This window comes from Arachis ipaensis, chromosome B7, assembly GCF_059453495.1.
Source record: "Arachis ipaensis isolate K30076 ecotype BB chromosome B7, ASM5945349v1, whole genome shotgun sequence".
Classification (NCBI taxonomy): Eukaryota; Viridiplantae; Streptophyta; class Magnoliopsida; order Fabales; family Fabaceae; genus Arachis; species Arachis ipaensis.
Window position 1 is genome coordinate 137,788,274 of NC_142442.1, and position 26,524 is coordinate 137,814,797.

General features: G+C 33.3%; 1 protein-coding gene across 1 annotated transcript; it reads right to left on the minus strand.

Moving 5' to 3' along the window:
• Positions 1-9,074: 9,074 nt before the first annotated feature.
• LOC107607865 (uncharacterized) lies at positions 9,075-15,142 on the minus strand. Its single transcript, XM_088495091.1, has 5 exons — positions 14,640-15,142; positions 11,059-11,245; positions 9,952-10,158; positions 9,344-9,535; positions 9,075-9,236 (listed from the first exon to the last, which is right to left on the minus strand). The coding sequence occupies exons 1-5, from the start codon at positions 15,140-15,142 to the stop codon at positions 9,075-9,077; spliced, it is 1,251 nt and encodes a 416-aa protein (XP_088351217.1).
• Between the last annotated feature and the right edge of the window lie 11,382 nt (positions 15,143-26,524).

Genomic DNA, 26,524 nt, shown 5'->3' on the forward strand with positions numbered 1-26,524 from the left:
CCGTTCACAGCCGACATCATGAATTACCAACTTCCCAGACAATTCACCTTACCGATGACTCTAACTCCGTACGATGGGCTAGGAGATCCTAAGCAGCACATCAAAAAATTTCGATCTATTATGATCGTCAACGATGCATCTGACCCTATTTTATGTCGTTGTTTTCCGTCTTTTCTAGATGGTCCTGCACTTGACTGGTTTTGCTCTTTGCCTGCAGATTCTATCTCACGTTTCCAAGAACTGGCGAAGCAATTCGAAGATCACTTTGCAGCATCGGCAATATATTTGCATGATTCCGATTATCTGACTACCATTAAGCAAGGTCCGCAAGAAAGTCTGAAGGACTACATTACCCGATTCACGAAGATAGCGATGAGGATCCCCGACCTTCACCCTGAAGTCCACTTGCATGCCATTAAAAGCGGCCTTCGTCCAGGCAAATTCTAGGAAGCCATCGCAGTGGCCAAACCAAAGACTCTAGCCGAGTTTCAGGAGAAGGCGAAGGGACAGATTGACATTGAAGAGCTCCGCCAGGCACGGAGAGCTGAAAAGTCGGCAGTCAACAAGGACGACGATAAATCTCGGGATAACAAGAAGAGTTTCAGACCTATGCCCCGCTACGAGTCATATACCCAGTTTAACACAAAGAGGGATGATATTATTAAGGAAATATTGAACTCCAAGCTGATTAAACCTCCTCGCAAAGCTGGGAGTTATCCTGAGCCAAAGAACACTGAAAAATCTAAATATTGCACATTTCATCAGAAGTACGGTCATACAACTGATGAATGTGTGATAGCAAAAGATCTCCTGGAACGCCTAGCAAGACAAGGGCATCTTGACAAGTTTATTGCAGGTCATATCCAGAAAAGAACTGGTCCAACCACTGATCCATCCGCCATAAGTACATCATCAAGAGAAAAGGACAAGGCCCCTGCTCAACCCAGAGGCATCATCAATTGCATCTCGGGAGGTTACGCCGGAGGCGGACACACAAGCTCGGCCAGGAAACGCACTTACAGGGCCATGTTGGCCCTTGGGGATACCACTAATAAACCTCAACCAGCCCAAGACGTGCCAGAGCTGACCTTTTGCCCTTCCGACTTTAGTTGCAATGACAGCAATTTAGATGACCCTGTGGTCATCTCCATCCAGTTGGGAGACCTAATAGTTCGGAAAGTTCTGCTAGACCCGGGTAGCAGCGCCGATGTATTATTTTTTACTACATTTGAAAAGATGAAACTGAGTACTAACATTTTGCAGCCATCTGTTGGAGATTTAGTTGGATTTTCAGGAGAACAGGTCCCTGTTATGGGTTCAGTGTGGTTGCAAACCACACTCGGTGAGCAGCCACTATCTAAGACATGAGATATCCAATATCTTGTAGTCGACTGTTTTAGTCCTTATAATCTAATCTTAGGAAGACCTTTTTTAAATAGATTTGCTGCAATTGTCTCCACAATTCATCTCTGTGTAAAGTTTTCTGTGCAGGGCAATATAGTGGCTACGGTTCATGGTGACCTTCAAGAAGCTCGGCACTGTTATAACACAAGCTTAAAGCCTATCAAAAGAAGCAGTGAGCGGAGGATTAATTCTATACATGCTGAACAGCCAACCCTTGCCGAATTATATCCCAGAGCTGACTTTCAAGACCGTCCTCTGCCAAATGAAGAGCTAATAAAGGTCACATTAACCAACGACCCGATGAAGTTTAATTTCGTGGGAACATCCACTAAAGATGGGGAAAAGGAAAAACTCGTCCAATTTTTACAACAAAACGCCGATCTATTCACTTGGACCTCCGGAGACATGCCAGGCATAGACCCCTCTGTGATCACACATAAACTGGCAATAAGTCCAGCCGCCCGACCAGTATCTCAGAAAAAACAAAACCTTGGAACTGAGAAGAGGCTTGCATCCATGGCCGAGGCCAAGAAGCTCATCGACGCAAATTTCATCCGAGAAAACAGATTTACAACATGGTTAGCCAATGTTGTCATGGTAAAGAAAAGTAATGGTAAATGGCGCATGTGCGTCGACTTTACTGATCTAAACAAAGCTTGTCCTAAAGATGCTTATCCATTACCATGCATTGATACTTTAGCAGATAACTCCTGCGGTTATGGTACCTTGAGTTTTATGGACGCATACTCTGGTTATAACCAGATTCTTATGCATCCATCAGACCAAGAGAAAACAGCCTTTATAACAGAATATGGTAATTATTGTTATAATGTGATGCCTTTTGGTTTAAAGAACGCAGGTGCGACGTACCAACGACTGATGAACAAGATCTTCGACCGGCAAATAGGTCGGAACATTGAGGTGTACGTCGACGATATGGTCGCCAAGACAAAAGCCGACCACTCCCACATCGATGATCTTACTGAAATCTTCGGCCAAATCCGAGCTTATAACATGCGGCTTAATCCTGAAAAATGCGCCTTCGGCATACGAGGAGGAAAATTCCTCGGTTTCATACTTACCAGCCGAGGAATTGAGGCAAACCCCGAAAAATGTCAAGCAATCCTCGACATGAATAGTCCCACAACGATCAAAGAGGTTCAGCGATTAACAGGGAGATTAGCGGCGTTGTCGAGATTTCTGCCGTGCCTGGCATCTAAATCCTCTAACTTTTTTCAGTGTTTGAGGAAAAATACAACTTTTCAATGGGATGAAAACTGTGAAGCTGCATTTACAAGTTTAAAAGAAATTCTTTCTAAACCACCTGTTTTACAAAAACCTAAGATCGGCGAGCCATTATATTTGTACTTATCAATTACTAATATGGCAATTAGTTCTGTTCTTGTTGCAGAAAACCAGAAAATACAACAACCAGTTTACTTTGTAAGAAAGTCATTGCAGAACGCCGAGCTTCGCTACCCGAGGTTGGAAAAGCTCGCCTATGCGCTGGTATTCTCTGCAAGAAGGCTCCGTCCTTACTTTCAGAGCCACACAATCAACGTCAGAACTACACAGCCGCTACGCCAGATACTCGCTAAACCCGAATTAGCTGGAAGGTTAATCAAGTGGTCTATCAAACTCTCGGAATTTGATATTCACTATCAACCCCAGAGGATCTATAAAATCCCAGTACTTGGCCGACTTTGTTGCCGAGTTCACCGGACCAAACCCAGAAACAGGGAGTACGCAATGGGTATTATTCGTTGACGGAGCATCAAATCCCCAAGGATCAGGAGCGGGAATACTCTTGGAAAATCCTGAAGGAGTTGTCGTCGAGCATTCTCTTCGATTTTCCTTTAGGGCCAGCAATAATCAGGCCGAATACGAAGCACTAATTGCTGGACTCAGGTTAGCAATTGAATTGCATGTTACTGATTTAAAAGTCTACTGTGATTCCTTATTAGTTGTCCAGCAGGTAAATCAGTATTTTCAAACCAAGGATCCGATCTTGTTAAAATACCTAGATATTGTCAGCCACCTTGTGGGCAGTTTTTCAACGATTGAAATTACTCATATACCTAGGGAACAAAATCACAGAGCAGATTTACTCTCTAAACTAGCTACCACTCAATCACACACTGCCACACTTTTACAGTCTACCCTGGATAAGCCGAGTATAAATCTAATCGGCACTTTTAACATCGTCCATGAAAATAGTTGGCAAAAGCCCCATATACAGTTCCTCAGAAATGGGGATATTCCAGAGGAAGTCAAAGATCAGAAAAAATTTAAAAGACAGGCATCCTTCTTTACACTTTTAAATAACGATTTATATAGGCGAGGTTATTCTCGACCTCTATTGAAATGTTTAGACAGATCGGAGGCCGACCTTGTTATTGATGAAGCTCATGAAGGCATTTGCGGAATACATTCTGGAGCGAGAAGCCTAGCGCAAAAGATTCTTCGAGCTGGTTTTTACTGGCCGACAATATGGGAAGACAGCAGGAAAAAGGTCCGAACCTGCGATCGTTGCCAGAAGCATGCTTCGATCATTAACATACCAGCTGAAAACCTGCATCACTCAGTGGTAAGCTGGCCATTTAACCAATGGGGAATTGACATCCTCGGACCTTTTCCCACCGCTCCGAGACAGGTGAAATATTTAGTTGTTGCATATGATTACTTTTCTAAATGGATTGAAGCTCAACCTTTAGCAAGAATTACTTCAAGTCAAATGATCTCCTTTGTATGGAAGAGCATAATTTGTAGATTTGGTTTGCCTCGACATATCATCACTGACAATGGTCGCCAGTTTACCGACCATAATTTCAAAGCTTTTTTGCAGAATTTGCAAATAAAACAACACTTTTCGTCAGTAGAGCATCCACAGTCAAACGGATTAGCAGAGGCGGCAAATAAAGTTCTCCTACAAGCATTAAGAAAAAAGGTTGATGATGCCAAAGGCTTATGGGCCGAGCTTATTTCCGAAATACTGTGGGGATATAACACTACAGTGCATTCAACAACTAAAGAAACACCATTTCGTTTGGTATATGGTTCAGAAGCAATACTACCAATTGAAGTCTCACATGGCTCCTTCCGAACAGAAGCCGTAGAGCATGAACAAGCTCGGCAATCCGAGCTTGATTTAATTGAAGAAGTGCGAAGCATGGCGGCCGTACGTCATCAAGCACTACAACAACGGATAGGTCGGCGGCATGACCGAAGAGTACAACCAAGATCTTTTAATATAGGCGACCTGGTACTAAGAAAGACTGAAGAAGCCCGAAGACCTTCCTCCCATGGAAAGCTCTCAGCAGCATGGGACGGACCTTACAGAATACATGAAGTCCTTGGCAGAGGAGCTTATCAACTGGAGAGATTGGAAGGGACAAAACTACCCAATACTTGGAATATCAGTTCCTTAAAACAATATTACAGTTAAACACAGCAGCACGCTAGTACTCTTTTTCCTACCCCGAGATTTTTCCCAAAGAGAGGTTTTGCTCGAGGAGGTTTTAATGAGGCTAGCTTACCTGATTTGAATTTGTACAGGTACTGCATTCAATAAATGTTTCCTTTCTATTTTTACCCAATTCTTATACAATAACGCCTTTGCCATACAAGAATACGCTCATTTCTTAATCTATTATAACAATGTTGTTACCTCAGCAAAAAAGACCTATTTCTTTAAACTAAAAGTCGCATTAGATGACGAATGCGCAAAAACTATGTTAAACATCGTTTAAGCAATACAGCCTCATAATCAAATCATCTTTTATCAGAGGTATGAACAACAAATTAGGAACAGACAAGGCCTAATTTGACAGATAAATGCAGTCAGCAAAAATTCCATACTCAAAACAGTCTAAAACATCAGTTCTTACAAGGCTTTCACATATCATGTGTCAGAAGAAGCCTTCCAAAAACAAAACACAATCAAAATAATTAAAATAAAAACATCTTTTTCAATCAGCTAAGTTATCATCGCCTTCCTCGGCGACCTCCTCATCATCCACCAAATGGCCCTCCCGAACTACCTTACTCGGATCCATGGCAGTAAAATTCCCATCTGGCACCATGAATTTTGCTTGGGTAACAGCACGCTCGAAACCCTCGGCAAAAGCGTCCAAGATCTCTGCCTCTCGGCTAGCTTCCATTTTCTTCATTTTTAAAGTAACCTCAATCATCTGTTCACTCATAATAGATAAATCGTTCTCCTTTTTTCTCAGAGTTTCAACATCTCTTTCATGATTTTCTTTCTCCAACCTTAATTCTTCCTTAACTACGTCAAGTTCTTTTTTAAGCTCACTTAGGACAGACTCTTTTGATTCCAACTGCCCTTTAAGCACATCACTCTCTGCAGCAGTCCGTAGCATTTTTCTATGCTTTTTTTCCTGACTCCGGCCTATGTTGACCAGCCGAAACCCTAATACCTGGTGCACAAACACAACTCACATAATAAATATCATAGCTACTACATATTCCTAAGTAAAATGTGCAGCAAGCAAGCCTCACCTGCATGAATTGATCAATACCCACATCCCCAACCTCATCAATACGAGACACATCAGAAGCAGCCTGAACAACTTCGTCTGCCACAACATTAAAAGAAAAATTTCTATCCCATACAGACGAGCCGTCCCTCCCGTCTTCAAAAACATGAAGTCTTTCTTGCTTCACAGTGAAACTCGATAATTCATCAAGTTGAATTGCCTTATCCTTTTCTTCTGCATCCACGATAATTACCTCAGACTTCCTCTTTTTGAAACAATGCCTTTCTTTTTCGGTGGCGGTTGGTTAACCTCAACCTCACCTTCCATTTTTTCCAGATTTGATGAAGACCCTTCGAAATTTTTTACTTTGAAACGGGCCCTCAGACTTGATGCTGAAACCCCGGGATACTTCCCAGCTGCAAAAACAAAGTACAGTTAGTACGATAAATAAGTACATCATCAAAATCTATTGAGATAACTTACGATCCCTCACCAAAATAATTCTTGACTGAAGCTCTATTTTCATCCCAGGGAAGCAAATGTGAAACAGATATTAAACCACCCTTGCTGACCATTTCCATAAGGAAAGCTAATATACATTCATTCCTAGGAGTTATAAGCTCAGGGCCTAATATGTGCTGGGGTTGACAGCACCAATAAATCAGAAATTTCTCACCTAGGTGTTCATCCAAATAAAATGGAAATTCTTCGTCAACTGTTTTTACTTTAAGAAACATTTCCTTAAAATCTTTGAAAGAGAATTTGTATAACTTGAAAACAGAAAATCCAGGGGTGCTGTTCAGATTAACCCAAAACCCCTTCCAGACCCCTTTGGCTTGAAAAAGGCTAAAGAAAAGTTCGATTTCTGGTTCAATTTCAAGAAACTGCATCAAAACTTGAAAATATTTTAAAAATGCCCACCCATTTGGATGAATTTGGGAAGGTGCACAGTTCATCTGTTTTAATACATCACACTCAAACTTTGTGAAAGGCAGTTTAATGAAGAGTTCCTCAAGAACACCGCTATACATAAAGAAGTTTTCAAAATCTTTCTTCCTATGAAACACACGATCCATGCGATTGCATGGCAGCAACTCAATTCGAAAACCAGGCCTAATAATCCTGGATAAATTCACCTCACTAACACTCCCCTTGTCAACAAAAAGAAAGGCTCTTATCTTAACATCATCGTCTACCCATTCGTAAGATTCATCATTATCAACCTTAGGCAAAACTTTCACTTTCTTCTCAACCATTTTTCCTTTTTGAAAAATCAGAAAGTAACTAAAAAGTTAAAGAGTATTTTTACTAACCTCTTTGAGTCATTCTCTTCGTGTCTCTGGAACCAGCAATAGTTAAAACCACAACGCTTTGTTTCAGTAAGTGTAACTTGAATTAATTCTAAGCCATCCATTCAATAAACCATTTAGTTCCACAATAAATCCCAACCCTTCATTAAAACCCCATTTCAACGGATACAAGCCTGCTTAGGAAATTGCACCATTTTTTTATTACAGTTAACATTAAATGGCACTTATCACGGCTTTTCCAATTTCTTATAAAAAAAATAATATAAAAATAATAAAAGTTTAACTTCCTTTAATAGCCAATGAGACACGTTGATCTGGGGGCTCCCTCACGCCGAGCTATAATTCAGATTCATAAAGCTCAACCTGCCTCATTTTAAACCAGGCTAAACTTGGGGGCTGTGTTATGACCGTTATACATCACTGGAAAGTTATAGCTCGGCTAATTTTCTTCTAACCGATATATTAACTTCGTCGAATTATGATTATAAATGATTTGTTCAATAACGTCGGAAAGGGTATTAAATCCTCTTAAACGTCGGAAAACGGTTATCCTCGTTCCCTAATTATAAAAGAGAACTATCAGAATTCAAAAGGTAGGTCATCTTTCCAAGATAATAACTCTTCTCATAATTCTCATCAACTGACTTGATCGTCGGAGTGCTTTTTGCAGGTGCTCCCCCTCCTGTTTCATTTGGTGACCAAGGCATATCCTGATTCGGATAATAAGTCGGCCAACTCTCGCTGAGAAACGAGTTATAGCTCGGCTAAAGCAGGATATAGCTCGGCTGAACCAGGCAAGAACAGAACTCATGCTAACTAATGCCACTGGTATGATAAAAACTGAACTAATGAAATTTAACAAATTCTAATATAATACACAAATGCACTAAAACTGAACTAATACAATTTAAGAAAAAAAAAGTAGAAACAGAACAAGTCCAATTTCTGCAATTTTAATACAAATAATTTAAATTGCATAATACAACAAGTTAACTAGATTTCAAAATACAAGCATAATTTTATAAACTAAATTCTCATAATAGAAACATAATAGAAGTATAATGAACTAAATTCTCAAGGACCTATTCGTCTTTCGAACTTTATTTGCAAAATGACGTCAAGGACTTATTTGTCCTTCAAACTTTATTCCCCTTCTAGCGTGGCACCGTAACGGACACCTGGACACCATTTCAGTCACGTCAGCCAGTTCCGTTTGGTGTATGAGAGGCAAATAGACAGAAGGACTAAATTATCCTCCGTTTATTAAAGTCAGAAACTTTTTTATATTTAAATTTTGTCAGAGATGTATTTGTCAAAAATTTAAAAAACCAAAAACCTATCTATCTTTTTCCCTAAGATATATTAACAAGAACCAAGTCTTGATAGTCTGTTTATTTAAGTGTAAATTTAGTATTCATTTTATTTATTTAAAAAAATCCAAAGTCCACGTCAAGTTACAACAGGAACCAGGTCGAGGTAGTCTGTTTGATTGTGGGTTTTTTTTGGGGTCTTTCAACCTAACCTAGTCCAAAAATACCTCATAGATGTTGGCCCTGTCCAAAAAATAAAACCTTATAAATTTTAGTGGAACTCAAGTCCAAAAAACAAAAAATAGATTTTAGTGGAACTGAAGCCCACCAAATTCTGATATCGTGGAGATCATTTTTGATTGATTACATACATAAAATGCTAGTTTTCATTATTTAATATTCATACAATTACACACAAGAATTTATGCTCGTTGAAGCATGCAGCTAAATAGATATGAAAGAAAAAAGATCAACTAATATTGATACCTCCACATACAAGAATGGACAAACACATTTTGCAATTAGAAAGCTAGAACTTAAAAATAAGAAATGATCTATGATTTAATGAATTGCCTTGGACACATGGTCTTTTGAGGGATATAGAAATCAATAACATGCTCCTTCCACTTGTTGTCATCGAGATAAAGCTCATAAAAACTCACTTCCCCACTTGATCTGATGCTTAAGGCAGCGCTACTCCTAGTACCATATAAACCCTACACAATATGATGATTTCATTGGAAACTTACCAAGTCAAAGTCAACTAAAAATTATTTGCTTTTGAAGGATTAAATTGAAGGTGCAATTCTTAATTTATTATTACCAGTGGAGTATCTACTTCAACAAAGATGGAGCTAAGATTGTATTCCCACTCAAGAGAGCATATGTGAGGTAGTACACTTTTCTCTGCTTTCACTCTGTCCTTCATCACATTTTCAATTACCTCCTTTGCAGGTATTTCTTCTTTACCATATTTAGCTATTTCTTTTTTGAAATTCGATTCAAGCCGCTTAGCCTGAAAAAAAAATATATATGTTACTATGTTTTTTTATATTTATGTAATTTGATGAAAATATTTTTTGAAAACTAAATAATTTCTTAGAATTATATCAATGTAACTTTTTTTTTTTAAGTTAGGAAAAAGACTCGAACCCGAGATGTCTCGGTGAGAATTATAGCTCGTTGATTTGAATCGTCTTCCATGTAATGATTAAATTAAACCCCGACTATATAATATAGGAAAAATTTCAAGTGTACCGAGGAACACCGGTATTCTAATTGTTTTAATCGTTGATTTCAATTAATATATATTATATATATTTTTTATAATTCAGATCAACGGTTAAAACAACTAGAACACCGATGTTTCCAGTACACTTGAAACTCTTCCTATAATATATCACTAATCTTTTTCTTTAGTATAAAACTAACCTTATGCCATGGTGAGTCTAATTTGTCGTTTGAGAGAACATGGAGGCCTGAAGGAACTTCTTGAATGGTTATGGGCTGTCCTTTGGGCCTATTTGAGATGTACATCATTGATTTGGTGCTAATATCAGCCACAATCAAGTTGAACCCATTGTAATAGTGGGCCTCTCTTTTCAGGCTTTCTGCAAATTCTTGTGGATGCTTTCCACTCTGCTAAAAATTAAATTGTTCATTGACAAAAAAAAAAAAAATCATTGATAATAACTTGGATATGATTGATTAGTTTCCATAATTAAAAAAATTTAATTACTTTAGTTGTCTTTATAATTTTATTAGATTTATAATTAGGTTCTTATATTTTTTTCTTTCAATTAGACCCGTATATTATTTTTAATTTTGTAATTAGGTTCTTGCCAATATAAAAAATATTAAAATTAACAGAATATTTTTCATAAATTAAAAGTCTCTATAATTAATAACATAATTAGATCTTTAATTATATTTCTTTTGAAATGAATATTCTATTAATTTTAATATTTTTGACATAAAAATAACCTAATTATAAAATTAAAAATAGTATAAAAATCTAATTTAAAAATATAAAAATTTAATTATAAATTTAATGAAACTATATAAACCAATAAAATAACTAAACAATTAAGTAATAATATGCTAGGAGTCAATAAACAACAAACTCTTCATTGCTTAAAATTCAAAACAATAACAAAATGAGTATTACTACATGCACAACTGAAAAATATTATTATTAGTGAATGTCTAAGTATTAAAATTTCATTTAAAAAATAAAGAGACAATAGCTTTGCAATATTCAATCTCTATAAATCATATATAAATTCTATGAACAAATATAGGAAACCCAACTTTTAACTAACCTAGCCAATTTTTTTACTTCTTTGTAAAATTATATTTTTAGCCCTCAATTTTTTCTAAAAGATTTAAAATTAAAATGTAAAGTTTAAAAAAAAATTAAAATTTATAATTTAAAATTAAAATTAAAATAAAATTTTATTAACATTGACTAAAAAAAATAGTTTTTAATTAATTCAAAGTATATCTATGCGTGCGCGTGTTCTGTGAGTGAGTCCTCACCTTTAGAAATAGGAGGGGTAACTCTCCTCTACTTTTGGCTTCAGGGAGGGTATGGAGTTCCAAAACATTGGTAAGAAAAGCTACTCTTCCTTCTCTTGAAGAAGCCAACCATGTCCCCATTGCTATCTCGTCTCTTCCTCCAACAATATCATCACAATCTTCCCACCATGACACTGCCTTCGTAGGCCTTCATCATATTCATATATCCATAAGTAAAACAATATATATAATTCCATAAAAGAAGAAACCAAATTAATTAAACTTGCCTATTATGGTACTCATCTCTGTTGCTCAAAAGAAAAAATGGGTACAGTGGATGTGCTTGCCAAAGAAACAGAGCTATACACATTGTTCTGTGATGAATATTATTGAATAGAAGACATAACAATTTACATCGCTTGCATACATATATATATATAGAGCATCACATTCAACTAATTTTCCATGCACATATTCAATTCTTAATTATTACATCAAGTTACCTTGCTAAGTTGGCAAAAAATTTCATCCATTATTAAAAGCTAATAATAAGTAGCTAAATTGAACGCAGCATTGTTACACTTGCACAACTTCGGACACAAGCATTTATGATCGAGGTTGAGTAGAACAAAGAACTATATATATATATATATATATATATATATATATATATATATATATATATATTGCATCCTAGAGCTAGCTCCTAGCCGCAGAACTATATATAAGGGTTAGTTGTTGAGAATTTTACTACTAAAGATGTTTATTATTCAATTTATTTTATCTAGTCACGTGTATGTACATCACGTCGATCGATACATGCATTTTTATTACACAAGCCAAGTCACAAAACACATGTTAAGATTATTGGTATCGAGAAAGTCTCAAGGTAGAAAGGAAAAAGTAGAGTGAAGTACTAACCCGACTCTGTTCATTTTTAAGAATGATAACGTGACCCCTCAAAATAAAATTGATCCACTTCGGTTTCTATTTTTTGATTCTGTTACACAACGCGGTTTTTATGAGTATTTTTTCGTCAGTTCTGAACAGAAAATACTGACGTGTCAGGTTCAGAAATAGACAGGGGTCTAATTGTCTCAAAATTTAAATTGGTTAGGGGTTTATTTATTCTTATAATTTTTTAAACAATATTTTTTTAGATTATTTTTTTATTTATTATATTAATATTCTTTTTCCAATAAATTATTAAATATATGGTATAATAAGTACAAACTAATTAATAAATTATCCAAATTTAAAAATATCATTTATTATCAAACTAAATAAATCATTCTCAAATATAATTTTTAAATACATAAATAATAAACATTAAAATTTAATTAATACATTAATAATAATAATCCTGTGATATACTATTAGTATTATGATCTAGATAATTTTTCACAATAAAATAAAAACTAATAAACACATTACTTGATATTAGTAAAATATTTTTGAGTAATAACAAATTTAATTTTTTATCTCTTTAAATTAAATTAATAATTCTATTTAATATCTTTGTACTAAAATACACTATGAGCAAGCTACTAATACTAAATGAAATAATTAAAATATATAACCTTTATTGAAATAATTAAATACTAATTGAAATAATTCTATTTTTAATCTCTTTAATTGAATTTTAATATACTTAAAATTTTAATTAATCTATATTATTCTTATATTGATAAATCTTTATCAATCTATAACCTTATGATCATGATACTTTAAATTTGTTAAGTTTATATATATATATATACGGAGCGGACAGCCTCAAAAGAGGAAGCATACGGGTACTAGTTTCATGGTGATTAGTTTGAACCTCCTCCCCCTCCCACCTCTATGGCAGACTGCAAGCACAGAAGCGGGAATTCCGAAATATAAGACTATTGGAACCCCTTCTTTTTAAAAAAGAGGATTTAATTGAATATGAAGGAGTCAAAGAATGTAAACCAAAATACCAAATCATATATATTATTTCACTTAGTATTAGTAGTTTACTTATAGTGTATTTTAGTATAAATATATTAAATAGAATTATTAATTTAGTTTAAAGAGATAAAAAATTAAATTTATTATTATTTAAAAATATTTTACTATATATCAAGTAATGTGTTCATTAGTTTTCATTTTATTGTGAAAAATTATTTAGATCATAATACTAATAGTATATCATAAGGTTATTATTATTATTAATGTATTAACTGAATTTTAATGTTTATTATTTATGTATTTAAAAAATATATTTGAGAATGATTTATTTAGTTTGATAATAAATGATATTTTTAAATTTGAATAATTTATTAATTAGTTTGTACTTATTATGCTATATATTTAATAATTTATTGAAAAAAGAATATTAATATAATAAATAAAAAATAATCTAAAAAAATATTATTTAAAAAATTATAAGGACAAATAAATCCCTAACCAATTTAAATTTAGAAACAATTAGACCCCTATCCATTTCTGAACCTGACACGTCAACATTTTTCGTTAAGAGTTGACGAAAAAATATCCATAGAAACCGCGTTGTGTGACGGAATGTTGGTTATCTTTATCTAGCTTGTGATACCTAAAAATTTCGGAATGTGAAAAGACAGAAGATCTTTATGGAGAGTTAGTTGCGATGAAAGTGTAAAGTTTATGTCATTATGTGATTCATTTATTTTTAATTTTGGTATATCACAAATGTTCTTTATTGCAACATAAAAAAATTGTACTAAATTTACTTATTACTCCAAATATCAAATATGGTGGCTCATTTATAGGGCTAGCAGAATATCAAATCACAGAATTAGGAGAGAAGAACTGTCCAAATTATTGTTTCTTTAAATACGACATACCCCTTGAGCTACCAAAGGGTTCCACATTGCCACATTCGGAAAATCTTGAGTGAATGGTGCACCTTTTATGGGATCTTAATACACTTCTTTCATATCAACAATGCATTATGTGTATAATTTCTGTGGCAACAATCATCAATACTCTAACAACATAGAAAAGCAAGGCAAAGGACTTTTTTTTTTTTTTCTTCTGGAGAAAGCACCAAATTAAAGTAGTTTTGTTTGTACTAGGGTTACTACCATGCTACAATAGCTACATGTAACTTTATGTTATCCACTTTATGATCTATAGGCTGTGGTACAACTCTAGAATATCGTCTTTTTCTTTTTCAATTTTTGCTTCATTTTCACCGAAAAGCAACTTATATCAATTAATGCAATATATATAGCTTAGAAAATGGGCAAAAGAAAAATTATCATAAAAAAAAAAGAAAATTCCACTCTCCTCTCTTGAGAGATATTAAAATGACACTCTCTTCCCTTTTATTTGTAAAATATAAGGATAAGTATTATTTTGGTCCCTAACGTTGAAGATCAAAATCAAAACCGTCCAAATGTAATTTTTGATTTAAAATCGTCCATAACACTTTATTTCGTATTAAAATCGTCTTTTTAAATTTTATTCCTAAACTACCCTTATTTTAATAAAAAAATTATAAAATTTAAAAAAATAAAAGAAAACAACACGTTTTAGGGGAGGGGGGAAGGAAACGCATTTTTGGGGGTGGGGGGAGGGGAGGAGGCCATCGCCTTCACCGCGGGTCTCCATCGTCGCAGGAGGCCATCACCGCCACTGTTGGGTCCTTCGCCACCGAACATGAGTAGCGAGAAAGGAGATCTGAAAAAAGAGAGGGAGCACCGGTGGAGGGGAGGAGGCCACTGCCATAGCCGGCGCCACCATCGCGACACCTACATCGTCGCCGATCTGCCCACGAGCCGCCACCAGAAACGTCGCCGCCGTTCATGCATGCTTCTGCCGCTGTCGTGGAGTGCGTCGCCGGGAAGGGGAGCTCGACGCGAGGAGGGCGGCGCGCGAAAGAAAGAAAGGAATCTGAGGCTGAGCTGGGTTCCTGCCACCGCCGATCTACCCAGCCGCCGTCGCTCCGTCGCCCACGAGTTGTCGGTGGTTCTGCTTCGGCTTCTGCATCTGCTCCTTGCTTTGGCCTCTGCTTGCTGCTTTTGCTTGAGCTTCTGCTTCTGCTTCTTGTTGAATTTGTGCTTCTGCTTGTTGATTTGGCTTTGTGCTTGAACTTCTGCATCTGTTTCTGATTCGATTTCTGCTTTCTGCTTTTGCCTTCTGTTTATGTCGATTTTTCTGTTTTTTGTTTCTGTTTGTATTTCTGCTTGTGTTGATTTCTATGTCATTTGAATTTTTTTTAATGTTGAATGTTGTGTTATTATTGATTTGAATGTTCTGTTATTGTTGATAATGGATTCTTGAATTTGAATGTGTGTTCTATTGTTATTGTTGTTGTGGAAAGAAATGGCTGACAGTGGAACTAGGGGCGGTGACGATGGTGGAGAATGCACAATGAACAGTGGTGGTGGAGAATGCAAAATGATCGGATGGCTGATAGTGGAAATAAGGGGGTGACGATGGTGGAGAATGGAGAACGAATGGTGGTGACAGGGAATGTAAAATGAACGGTAGTGAAGTTGGAGATTGGGGGTATTGTTGTATTTTAAAAAATTATTTTATTCAAAAGGACGATTTTAATACGAAATAAAATGTTATGGACGATTTTAAATCAAAAATTACATTTGGACGGTTTTGATTCTGACCCTCAACATTAAGGACCAAAACAATACTTATCCCTAAAATATACATTCTCCTCCCTTATAATTTTTAAAAAACCTCTTCTTTAATCTATTTTAAATTTATTGTGTTAACTAATGTTAACTTTATCTATTTTTTTTTAAAAACAAATTATTTCTTACAAAAATATCCTTTAACAAAAATTTTATTTTTTTCTCATTAAATTTTGCTTACCAAAATATCCTTTAATAAATTATTTTTTATTAATTAAATTATATTTTTATCAAAATATATTTTAAAAGAATTTAATAATTAAATTATTATTTTCTAAGATATACTTTAATAATTTTTTAATTATTAAATTGTGATTTTACCAAAAATTTCGTTGACAATTATTTTTATATTTTACTATTAATTTTCTGATATCACTATATATTATTTTAACATTAAATAAAAAAAATCTTACCACTATTAATATGTATAACAATTAATATATATTGATATCTGAAAATAATCTTACCAAGATTTTTTTATTTAATGTTAAAATAATATATATGGATATCGAAAAATTAATAGTAAAATATAACTATAATTGTTAATAAAATTTTGATAAAATCACAATTTAATAATTAAAAATTATTGAAGGATATTTTAGAAAAAATAATTTACATCTAAATTTTTAAAAAAAATATGTTGGTAAAAATACAATTTAATCAATAAAAAAATAATTTATTAAAGAGTATTTTGGTGAATAAAATTTAATGACAACAAAATAAAATTTTTGTTAAAGAGTATTTTTGTAAAAAATAATTTAATTTTTTTTTAAATATAAATAAAGTTAACATTAGTTAACACAAAAAATTTAAAATGGATTATAGATGAAATTTTTTGAAGGTTATACGAAAAGAAAATATATATTTTAAAAATAAAGAAAAAAAAGGTGTTATTTTAGCATCTCTCAAAAGAGAAGAGTAAAATTTTCTCTAAAAAAAACTAGTAAGGTACATGCATATGTAGTTGGAAAAATATTAGTGATATGGCAAAACTATGATTATCAATATATTATTGGGAAAATGGTGGGTGTCAAAATTTCCTTTCTAATTACTTGGCACGGCCATCTTAATCACTTTATCAAATTTATGATTCTGTTTCATCTCATCTAATTTTTTAAAAAATTTGAAAAAAAAAAGACGAGAATGAATTCTTGACTTAACTAAGAGATATAAATATAATCCAATACAATTGGTACTTTATAAATATAATCCAATACAGAAGATATTGGCGAGACAAAATTAAAAGCAGTTAACGTGGGAAAAAACTAACCACTTAAAAATATGTGTATTCTTCCTTTTTCTTTTTTGTTTTGTTCGAAAGTGGAAATTCCATTAATAAATGAAGAGAATTATAAGTGGACCATAGAGATCAACAGTTTATAAAGAAGTGAGATTTTTCAAGGAAATTAATTTTTAAAAAAAAATCATAGAATTAGGGAAAAGAACTCATCAGAAAAAAAACGAAGATTTTTACACTCCGGTCCAAAACCTTTGTATTTCATATTAGGTGCTAAAATCCCAGTAAAGCAAGAGTAGTTTTGACTGCAACTTCTGTTCTAGATAAGAATAATAGTTCATTATATCAATTAAACATGCGTTACTAAACGCGTATGTCATTAGAAGTGAATAAAATCGTTAACTCGAAAAATTGTCGAATTATGATATTAAAAGTATACATTAAAGATAGATTAGTTTTGTACCGGAATATTTTGCATGTTATTCTCTCAACCTAATTCTAACATTACCAATAGTTAGAATATCCGAATTCATAAGCTTATAACCTCTACAAAAATACGAACAATTTCTTTGAGTAAAACTTTATAAGAAGCTAGAGTAGTTTTATTCCTAGATATTATTAATTTAAAGATAATTGTAATAAAACACTTGTTGAAATCAATAAAACAATTTATATTGAATAAGAAGTATATAAATAAGGTAGTGTTTGTTTTTGGAGATAGGACACAGAGAAACGAATGATTAAAACGTGTTTGGAGGTAGAGACATAAACACAAAGAGGATACTATTTTATATTTTTTATCCACTCTTTTATGAAGGACAATAATGGATACGGAATTTAAAAAGGTGGATTTTTTTATCAAAATTTTTTCCTTTCTATCCATAGATATTTTTTATTATTCTACTATTATCTCTTCTTATTTTTTCTAATTTTAGCTTCTTCTCTATATCGTAGTTCTTTTTTTTTTTCTGCGTTCTTTTTTTTTAGATACTCTTTTTTTAGAATTTCTTATTTGATTGAATAATTAATTTATTATTTTTTATCGTTCACTCTCTTTTCTATGACATGCTGTATTAACAGAGACTTAATTCATTTTTCTACTCTATGTTACTTTATTTATTCTTAATTTTGTTACTTTAATACCATTTTTATCTTATTGGTTCATAGACCAATTCTTCTTGTAATTTTCTGTACTCCTACATACTCTAATTTTTTATTAAATTAATTTGTACTTGATGTAAAAAATTTGGAATTACATGGCTATTTTAGTCATTTTGCATAATATTTTAGTTTTGTCTATATCTATCCAAACATAATACATGATATTACATTAGTGTCTTGTCCATCGTATCCAAACATAATACACAAAAAATAATTTTTAGTATCTTCGTTCTATTGTCTCTGTCTTAGTATCATGTCCTATCCTATCTCCAAAAACAAACAAACGCAACCTAAGAAATGTTAAAATGATGGAACTGTTAAATCATAGGAGTAAAGACTAGAAAAATATCTGTTTGGATATCATGATTGGAATCCAAATATCTGAATCATAAATTTGAGAGTTGCATTATGGGTCAATTCCATTTCTTGTTAGGTGTCTAATGCTTGTGGCGCCAAGTATGTTATCTGGGTTCACCTCTTCTGGAGATTGCTAGATTTTGTTCCCGACAAAGGTGGCAAAAGCTTCACCGTTAGAAGATTAATGAAATCTTTTGTTGAAAATATTTTAATTAATTGAAGGAATGAAAATCTAAAAGGTCAAGCCTGATGATCCGTCACTTTCTCTTTAGACATCCTAATTGCAACACATCGAAACAAGTCCTTAGTTTACTACCACTCTTTCTCGATTGATAGTATAAACACATATTCGTTTTTCTTTGTCTGGTTAACAATGTCTTCTATATTTTCAGAAAAAAACATTTCTAGTATTTTAAAAGTATGAAATACTGTATTTTTTATTAATTAAATAAATTTTAAATTTATATTTATATTTTATATAAATAGTTCAGGTTTGAAAAAATATCTTACTAATGAGATTAATTACTGTTTTATAATATTCTAATTAAAAATTTCAAAACTTCTTAATTTGTCTGTTGTCTCTAATAGTAAATTATTTTTTAAAGAGTATTATATTCTGTATATTTTTTTAGAATATATTAGTATTAACTTGACATGTGATATTTTTATTTTTATTGTTTTTAGACTTTTTTATATTTTTTATAATATTTTTTAATTTGACAGATTATTGACTACTTTTGTATGAATCTGAACTCTATTTAAAAGTAAGATTCAAAACCCTTAATATTTGTTTAAACAAACTATTTAACTAACTACTAAATGATTAAATCAATCCAAATTACACTCACATTACACACTCACCCACACAACACTAAGGCTGTGTTTGTTTACAGAGACATGACACTGAGACAGAGACACAAAGACATAAAAAATCGTATCTAGTAGAGGAGACATGGACAGAGACAATGTGTTTAGAGACACTGAATTAGTATATTTTGTATCCATCCTGACAGGAAGGACACTGAGGCACTAACAAGAAACACAATTCATTTTTATTTTTTATTTCATTATTCTTGTTAATTTTTCATAATTATATTTTTTATTATTATATTTTTCATCTCAAATTTTTTGAATGAAAAAAAATAAAAATAAATTAAATTTTCATAATTTGTTCTAGTTTATCACCAAACAGAATACAAAAACACAAAACTTTATATCTTTGTTCTAGTCTTATCCACAGCATATTAAGAAGCATATCATTTACCATCTGACCTAAACCTCACATGCACTTCTTTTAGTCTTAACTCTTGCAAGGTTCGAAGAATGAATCAAAAGATCAAAAATAGGATTTAAGCTATTTAGGGCTTAGGCCCACTCCTTCCCCCAACAACTTCTAATGTTGAGCCCAGCCCAAATACCCATATGAACATATAATAACCCAAATGTTCACGCATACCCAAAAAAAAAATCTTTCTTCATCAGGTCAAATTCATTTGCATAAAAAATATTAAAAACCAAGAAAATAATCAAAAGTTCAAAACTGATCCTAAAGCTAAAAAGTTTCAATTGCTATGTACGGATAATGTAAAATAATATTTAAATTAGTGGATGATTTATTAAAAAAATTATATGCACACAAAAAATAATTAGTCATTATATATTTGTGTCTAAATAATATTATTTAATTTATTTTTAATATATATTTTATATTTTAACATATATTTTATACTAATAACTGATTAAATAACTGTTTTTTTTTTTTTTGAATATTCTTGGCATGATAGTTTATTCAAATACTCTTCTTTCTTTCCTTTTTATAATACAACCATACATAAGATGATTGTGTGAAGTTCACAATTTCACACAAGCTAAATCCAAACTAAAATATTGTGTGGTTTTCAATTTTTTTAAGCATCCGTGACCTACTATTAAAAACAAATTAAGTTGACTTGTCTAACACAAAATAAATAGATATGAATGATTAAGAGCTTTTTGGGTTTGAAGAAGTGTTGAGAATGAGACATGAGTGAGAGGTTCTTAAAGAAGGACATGGCCATATGAATGCCTGGGGGCCCTTCTCCCTCTTTGACGGAGTCAACACTCATACTTGCGGGTGTCGGCAGCCATCAAGTTAAACCATGGAGTTACAACACCACTTTAATTACAAGAAGAAAAAAAAAAAAGTATTTTTCTCTTTATGGTTAATAAAACTTTAATGGATGTCACCTCCCTCAATTTATGGTTAAAGTATTAGTTCAAAAGATCAAACTCAAACTGAATATAATATATTGATTACCACACTTTACCTATAGGTTCATGTTTGAATGGTTTCTAAAGCAGGATGTGTATAAAGTAATTTGATTCTAAAATATTTAACCTCTTTGTTTATATTTAAAGGTTTAATTATTCTACTGTAGGTCTTGTAGTTTTATCGAATTTTTAATTGGATTTTTATATATATTTTTTTAATTGAATTTTTCTATCATATGAGATTTTGTAATTAAGTTTTTACAATAACAAAAATATTGAAATTAATAAAATATTCTATTAAATAAAATAAAATATTCAATAAAATATTAGGCATATTCATTTTGTTTAACAGAATATTTCGTTAATTTTAATTTTTTTATTACGATAAAAATTTAATTATAAAATTTGATATAATATAATGACTTAACTAAAAATTTAATAAACTATAAAATCGATAGAATAATTAAATATTTTTTAAAAGAAATAAATGTGAGTCAATTTGATTAATTTTTTGTTAACTTGTTAGTTCATTTAAAAGTTGTTAACGTTAACGTTAACGTGTCACTGTTAGGATTTAGGTGCGTATCACGTAAAATTTTACAGAAATTTTAATATGGCACCTAACATGCGGGGATGGAGTTAGGATTGATTTAAGGGAGGGCAAAAATTCAATTTACAAGGAAAAAGGAATTAAAATAAAATTTAAAGACCAAATTAAAATTTATATGTGATTTACAAGAAAAAATTGAAGATTGGAGGACATGAAACTAAAACAAGGAATAATTTAACTTATATAGTAAATTATTAACAGGTATATAATCTTTACACACAAGACTTGAGAAAAAGACAATAAGATGAGTAATGCACTAAATGCATGACAAGATAGCTATATATGAGCCATTCGATTTGATGGTAACGTCTAGTAATTGCTTGCAATTGGTCCCATTCATTTTGATTGTTCTTGAGGAAATATTATTTTCCTCAAATATCACACTAAATCGTGTGTGAAGAAGATCTTTCAAGCCTACAAGTTTTACCATCCTGTGTTCACATCAAATGGTTGAAATGATAGACGAACAACTCTTTTTTGTAAATGTACACCTAATGTTAAATACTTCATTTCTGTTATTTAAAAGTTGATAAACGTGCACAATAATTTCTTGGCTCCTTAGTAATGTAGATCACTCTACCTTTAGAATTATAAAAACCATGTTAAGTTGTTAACGCCAAGTAATTTAGCACTAACTTGAGAGAAAAATAATGGTATGAGTTATGTATTTATGAATCTATAATATAACCCTCCACAATAAAATTGTTGCAAATTCTAGAAACAAAGTCTCTTTCTAAACGAGAACTTGCAGAAGTTGTTAAAACTGTCTTAGCCGCCTCAGATTAACAAAACCCACAAGCAATGATGAGGGAATTTTTACTGTTATAAAATAAAAAAAAAATATTTTCAAAAAAAGAAAATATCTTTATTTTATTTTTTAGGATTTTTTTATTTTTTATTTTTTAGAATTTGGTTAAGTTCGTCTAAGCCTAAGTGAACATCAGCAAATGTAACGGTCCATAACCTAGATGAATTGCGTGAAATTTGCCTTAGCCTTGGGTGGACTTTCTTGCCTGTACATGCTTTTTTTTATTATTATTTTTTTATTTTACATCATAATTAAATATTCATTATGTAGTTCGTCTAGAGTCTAGAGGAACTTTATTACATTTTAAAATTCGTCTAGAATTTAGACTAACTTCTCTAAATTAATAAAAAAATTCTAACAAATAAAGATGATTTTTTTTTTGGTTATATTTTGAAGTTCGTCTAAAACTTAGACTAACTTTTTTAAATTAAAAAAAAATAACAAATAAAAATGAAATAATTTTTTTAAAAAATATTTTTTTATTTTATATCAGTAAAAAAAAATCCTATTTTGAGATCAAGAGATATAGGATTTTTTATTTAAATAAATAAAATAAAAGCATTAATTACCGAAATAAATAAATTTAAAAATATTTATCGATTAGTCATATTTCGTTTACACTGTAAACGAAATGGCATTGCATGTATCTCGTTTACAGTGTAAACGAGATATGACACGTCAGCTGCGTCATGGCTATCTCGTTTACAGTGTAAACAAAATAGACCTTTATCTCGTTTACACTGTAAACGAGATAAGATCGAATGGCGCCTATAAATAGAAATCGTTTATAGCATGTTCCTGGACCCTACTTTGACCTAGTTAAACTATTTCTCTCCTCTTTTAACCGTTTCCTACCATATTTGAGTCTGATACGGTGATGGCACGCCAGGCGGGGCACGATGGAGACATCAACAGACTAAATGAGACCTCCCATTACGCCGGGACAGCCGACTTTGAGGTAAGTCGTGTTATGTTCGGTTAATCTAATAAGTATGTGGACATTGTTAGGGTAGTCGCGTAGTGACAAGCACTGAGTAAAATGCCTTAGGGGTTGGAATGTATGATGAATTTAGAACAATATTTGCTTGCGTACAATTTTTTTTACTTAATTAGGATTTGCTTACCGACATAAGTAATTTAGAGACAGCTGTACAGTAGAGTAGACACATGGTAGTATGTTCTTAAGTAGTAGTAGTACGTTATTCTTAAGTAGAGTAGAAAAATGTATTATTATATGTTTAGAGGTTAAAAATTTATTTTTGCATTCCGCAGAGGCCTCGCCTTCTATTGCCCCGACGAGTCAACCATACCCTTCTTCCACCGGACGCCATCGTCCTGTATCTAGCTGAGGCCGGATTCGGCGACACAATGCCGCTCAGGGACTTCACATTTGACAATTCCCTTATTTCAGCACTCGTGGAGCGATGGTGTCCGGAGATGCACACGTTTCATCTCCCGTGGGGTCAGGTGACTATCACCCTGCAGGACGTGGTGTATCACCTGGGCCTACGTGCACACGGGAACCCCGTTGGGGGTGCCTGCGTAACTTTGGTAGGTGGTACAACACGGAGACGTGGGCCATGGTGGAGCAGCTCCTTAGTGCCAGGCCTCCGGTGGTGGCACAGCAGGCAGCGTAGAGGAAAAAGTCGTTCAATAGGGAGCAGCCAATGCCTGGGATTCCAGTGAATCTTGACAGGTATGAATGTGGTTAATTTCTTCAAAATTATACCTTGCTTGTTGTGTTGTTGTTCTGAAAGCCATACTATTTTATTTACTTAATATGTCTAACCATAGGTATCTGACCACCACTGGTCGTGATGAGGATGTCTGGTGGCCGGAGCGACTCCAGCAGTGGTACGACAGTTGGAGGCAGAGGTTCGAGCCTGGTCGCATGATTACCGTGCACTTTACGATCGACATTAGGCCAACCGGCGAGTACTACGATTGGTGGCGTGGGGCTTGCCGTGTGAGGCACCTATCTGGGCAGGAGGTTTTGGAGGACTCCAGGCTGGTAGAGTTGCCCCCCGACATTCAGCCCACAGCCAGCCAGCCGAGGGACGATGTTACCCTTCTGAGGGGCATGCCGGATCGGAGGAGACATGCGAAGGAGGTCAGAGAGGACACTCGCCGTCCTGCTAGGAGGGAGCGGGGCCAGAGAGAGCGTCGGCCAAGTGACCCCGTCAGGAAGGAGGGGCCAGGCCTCGACAAGCTAGGAGTGACGCAGAGTCAGAGGAGGAGGCGGAGTTCGACCGTCACGAGGATTTGGGGGACGTACCAGTTCACGGTGTCACGTCACCTACAGGACTGACTCTTCCACCTCCCCCCTCCATCCGTACACGGAGCGTGGCATTCATTCGGTTCCGGTGGGCAGCAGGCTCGCCCAGCCTGGGATACATCACCACCAGGTTGGCACGAGGGAGGTACATCCGGGACCCATCAGGAGGAGGATGTCTTTCTTGACGAGATTCTTATTGACGACGCTTTCCTACACACGGTGCAGTCCCCCATCATGGATTGGTTAGTTGAGTCATTTCGCACAGGCATGGAAGTTGGCATCGCGAACGACCATCACCCATCAGCCCTTGCCCAGACTTCCAGTTGGATGCCAAGATTTCACCGGCATCTGGCTCCTCATACGGGACGGGCCTTCGGCCAGGCAGCCAGTATGCAATACCCCCTTCCCACGACTATGGCATGTACCTGAGCCAGTCCCAGCCTCAGGTGACCCCACCGGTCGCTCCACACCCGCAGACTCAGATTCAGTTACACCAGTTTGCCACAGGTCCATCGTCAGGAGAGGGCAACCGTCTCGTCTTCAGATGTAGCAGGATCCTTGACTGGCTAGACCTCGGCGACAGGCTCAGCCTCCCCCATGTGGCACTGGGCACAGGCGCCACTACCAGGATCTACACCAGAGACAGTGATTATAGTATTGTCTGTACCATAGTTGCATTAACCTTATCTATGTATTTTTGATTACTTAGTAGTTTGGTATGTACATTTGGATTCTAATTGGACAATTACATTTGTGGTACTTAGTTTGTGTATACTGATATTTAAATTCTTGTTCTTATGAGCATTTACGTTTATGTTACTGTTCCTTTCAAGGAAAAAAAAAAATAACACATCATAAAGGGACGGGCACGTCATTAAACCTTTCATTAGAAGTTACAATGTTTTACGTCCATTGTTACTACAACATTAGATAACGCACTATATAAAAACAAGACCAATACATGCCAACTTTGGTAAACATACAACCCTAGGGTGACCTACATATCTCTCGTGGGCTGATTAGGACATCCTCTTCTAGTATGACCGTATTGCCTACACATGCCACACCGCTTCTCATGTCGTTCAGTCTCATCCATATCATTCCGAAACCTGGTGGACACGGGCCTTCCAGTCAGTGACAGATCCAAAATATTTTAGGAGTGGGGACAAAAATATATACACTAAAATAAAATTTGTTAAACATTACTAATTATATGGAGATATAAAAATTAAAAAAAGTTAGTGAACACTTTTATTCTTAAAATACTATTTATTATATATAATTTATAAAAAAATATTTTTTATTTTTAAAACTTGAACTTAAAATATTTTAATTATATTATAGAAAATTTGTTATCCTAACTAATTTTTTATACACATTTAATAATAAAAAACTGAATCAATTAGCACATTAATGACTAATGGTACACTAGTATTTATAATTTGAAACTAGAATTATATATAAATACAAGAAAAATTAAATTTGTATATAAAAAGTATGTTTATATAAAATAATAAAAACATAATTTACAATTTTTTTTCTTTCTTTTTTTTTTAAAAATAATTAAATTTATTATATATTTTTAATTTAATTTTAATATAATGTTAGATAAAAGATTTTATACATCCATTTAATTATGTATTGTAATTTAAATAGTTTTTTATTACTATATTTAAAAATAAAAAATATATTCTAAATTAGTAAATTAATCAATTTATTTTAAAATTTTATATGCAACATAAGTACATATAATAAAACAAAAGATATAAAACAAGTAATTAGGATGAATAAATTGAGAATAAAATAAAATATATAAATTTATGAAGAGAATAAAAAAATAGATTAATACCTAAACTATAATTGTTTGAATTAAAATTTGCAATTGAAAATATCAAAAAGAGAAACAATGAAATTGAAAGATACATAGAATCATAGAGAGCTATATAAAATAAAATAGAGAATTTAAAATTTACCTTTTGATGAAGAGAAGATGACCACTAGACAAGGAATAGAAAAAGAAGGTTGAAAATATGAAACGAAGAAAAGGGTTTAAGAGAATAAATGAGTGACGGCTGAGATTTAAAAATAGAAGAAGACAATTTAATTAGGTTAACTAATAATCAAAATTATAAAA

Bases quoted from the DNA above. Each gene is read 5' to 3' on its own strand.
- LOC107607865 (XM_088495091.1), bottom strand. From the start codon at position 15,142: ATGCAGAAGTTCAAGCACAAAGCCAAATCAACAAGCAGAAGCACAAAT. The intron at 10,159-11,058 runs GTGAGGACTCAC...AATTTTTAGCAG, and splicing joins TACCCCTCCTATTTCTAAAG to AGTGGAAAGCATCCACAAGA. The intron at 9,536-9,951 runs GTTAGTTTTATA...TTTTTTTTTCAG, and splicing joins TAGACTCACCATGGCATAAG to GCTAAGCGGCTTGAATCGAA.